At 35.3% G+C, this 2,925-nt stretch overlaps 1 protein-coding gene across 1 annotated transcript; it reads left to right on the top strand.

Moving 5' to 3' along the window:
- Positions 1-1,066: 1,066 nt before the first annotated feature.
- On the top strand, positions 1,067-2,562 carry LOC306871312 (uncharacterized protein). The gene has a single exon (XM_079419130.1). The coding sequence runs from the start codon at positions 1,132-1,134 to the stop codon at positions 1,759-1,761; it is 630 nt and encodes a 209-aa protein (XP_079275256.1). The 5' UTR covers positions 1,067-1,131; the 3' UTR covers positions 1,762-2,562.
- The last annotated feature ends 363 nt before the right edge of the window (positions 2,563-2,925 follow it).

The following is a 2,925-nucleotide window of genomic DNA, read 5'->3' as shown; positions in this document are numbered from 1 at the left end:
TAGCCTATGTATTTATTTATTTGAAATATATTTAGTTTTTGCAAAACTTTTATCCTCCAAAATCAATGGGGGATGACATTATGTCATGTCATATATAATTATACAATTATTCAGACATATGATATATTTAATTATAATTATTATGTAATATACCATTATTGATTAATATATAGTTTTCGACAGGGTTTTAGAATATTTTAATAACCGAAGATTGATTTGATGTTAGAGTGAGATTTTTACTTCTCGAATATGCAAGTTATGCGAGGAAGACATTATAAAACTTTTTCCCCCCAATATTTAAATTTAGATATTAGCCTATTTAAAAAAATGTTCAGCTAGTCTAAGTGTGGTGTCAAATAAGAAATTGCCTATGCAGGTCAATTCTCAAAAAAAAAAAAAAAAAAAAAAAAACAGACAAAAAAGTAGGCCTAACTCTACTTTTGCATACATAATTTAACAGACGTTTATAAAAAAAAAAAAAAAAAAAAAAAAATATATATATATATATATATATATATATATATATAAATAAATAAATAAAGGTAAGCGAACTTAAACTCATTATGTAGGGCCTATATAATGAGTTTAATTTAGATTACCTTTATTTATTTAATTATATAAATTATACTATAAATATATATAGGCTAATTCATGCATGAAAAATAATAAAATAAAAATACATGGGAGATTTTTTTTTTTTAAATCAATCAAACAATAAGTAGCCTAAGTAAGTAAGCCTAAGTAGGCTAAGTATGTAAATACAAAAATAAATAAAAGTACTTAAAATCTAACGCAGTGTGATCCTATGATTTTTGGTTTTAAAATGAATATATCATTTGCCAAATGTATCTTTTTGCTTTTATATAGCCTTTTTTTATTTTCTACTGAACTATCTGAAGTCAAGCATACTTAGCTATTGACGTTTGTTGAGCTCATATATTAATGTAAAGCGTTGGAATTTTTGGCTAAAACCATGTATTTTCCGTCTCTCCCGAAGGTGTGGCTTTTCTTATGGGCGTCTCTTAAAAGCAAAATATATAAACCTCACGCTGAAGTTCGAGAAGTCACTTTTGAGAAGGAGAGACACAGAGCAACTAACGCATAGGCTACTGGAACTGACCTGAACTAACAATGTACACCAGATCAGACAGCCTGGGCTTCTCTCTGCCGACAAACGCGTTCTTCCAGCCGCAGACGCAGTTTGATTTCAGACCGATGATGCCGCGCAACACCGAGCCGGAGATCTTCACCTTCGAGCGGATCCCGGAGCCGCAGCAGCCGGCGTTCCCTCCCCGCGGAGCCGCGCACCGCCCGCGCAAGAGGAACACCCGCGTCATGTACCCCTCCAAAGTGCGCAAATATCTGCCGCCGGCCGAGAAGAGCCCTGCCAAGCGCTGGCTGCTCGTCCTGTGCCTGGTGGTCTTCATGCAGATCTACACGGAGGAGGGATCCGTCGAGACCACGCAGAGTGAAGGACCGACCTTCACCGATGCAACTTCGTGCAGTGTTCTCCCCTTCCAGTCTGCTGAGGAGCAAGCCAGAGAAATGATGGGCAGCTGTTCTGAGGACTTCAGCCTTATGTCTCATCAGCAGCTCCAGTCTAGCAGCGAGGAGAAGGAGAGCTCCTGGTTTCTGAACACTACATGCCCGAGCTTAAGCTGGGAGGAGGACATCAACACGTTCTACCAGCAGAGCAGGAGGAATGGATACGTGGTGGCCCTTCTCTACCCAGTGTACCATAGACTTGGCACAGAGAACTGAATGAACTCAGAATCAAGTTTGTGAACTAATCAAGTTCACTGAACCTTCTTGGAGAAGAAAAACAGCCCTCTGTGGCACCCAAGTCGTGCCTGGAGAACCCAGCTTGACTCCACAGAGCGGGATGAAGTGATGGAAAACACAAGCTGAGGAGACATCCGATGGACTTGAATGACGAAGAAACTTTATAATGGAATGAAACTTGAACGGCTCATTTAGATTTACTTGAAAATGTTTCACTTGAAGTGTAGCCTCACAAGTACACCTTGCCGCTTGCAGCATTACTTGAATCTCACATTGAAGATTTTTATGTATGAAGAAATATTTGTTGTAGCTATTTATTTAATGTTATTTATTTATTGTTATTTGCTTATTTATGTTCTATTGTCTTGTGAAAATAAACTGACATTTGCATCTACAATTCTTATTTACTTTTTCATTGTCTTGTAATATTATTAGAATGAGCTGCGGTCTCACAAACTTGGTTCAAAATACTGTGATTTCTCAGTGCCACGTCTAAAAGTACAATACTCAAACAAGAAATATGAAAAAAATATGATTTATTACATGTGTTGTGCATGCATGAACACTTACAATAATATGACTCTTTAAAAAAACTGTATTTGTGGATTTGATTTAAATATTAGAGCAGAAATACTTTGCTAATTACTTTTACTTTTCTAATTTACTGTTAGAGTTTAAGAGATAATCATCATATTAACACTAGTAATAATTATTATGAGCATTATGAAGGTGAAAATGTGTGAGGTACAATAATGTTCATATAATGAATAAAGCTGCAATGATCATAATAATGTTTTGTGTCATTCTTCAAATGTTTTGCATGAAGGTCACTTTAAAATGTGGCGAACTCTAAAAACACAGTTCTAATTATTATTATTTCATTTGACTGAATCACTCTGGCTTCTTTCGGTTACACTAATGAATGTTAATTTATAAGATCATGCCTAAATAACTCATTGAAGTAACAACTTGATATGTTACTTTTTTAGAACGTATCATTAACCAAACATCACTGACACATTCCTAAAAAAAGACATAATGAGTGGTTTTAAGGGAAAATACAGTGCTTTGTCAATCTAATGCATCATACCTTAATTTGGAGATGGATATTACAGAAAAATAAATTAGGGGAAAGACCAGATC

Source organism: Barbus barbus (genome assembly GCF_936440315.1).
Source record: "Barbus barbus genome assembly, chromosome: 6".
Classification (NCBI taxonomy): Eukaryota; Metazoa; Chordata; class Actinopteri; order Cypriniformes; family Cyprinidae; genus Barbus; species Barbus barbus.
This window is presented reverse-complemented; position numbering and strand designations above follow the sequence as displayed.

Excerpts from the sequence above, each read along its gene's own strand:
- LOC306871312 (XM_079419130.1), top strand. The coding sequence starts at position 1,132 with ATGTACACCAGATCAGACAGCCTGGGCTTCTCTCTGCCGACAAACGCG.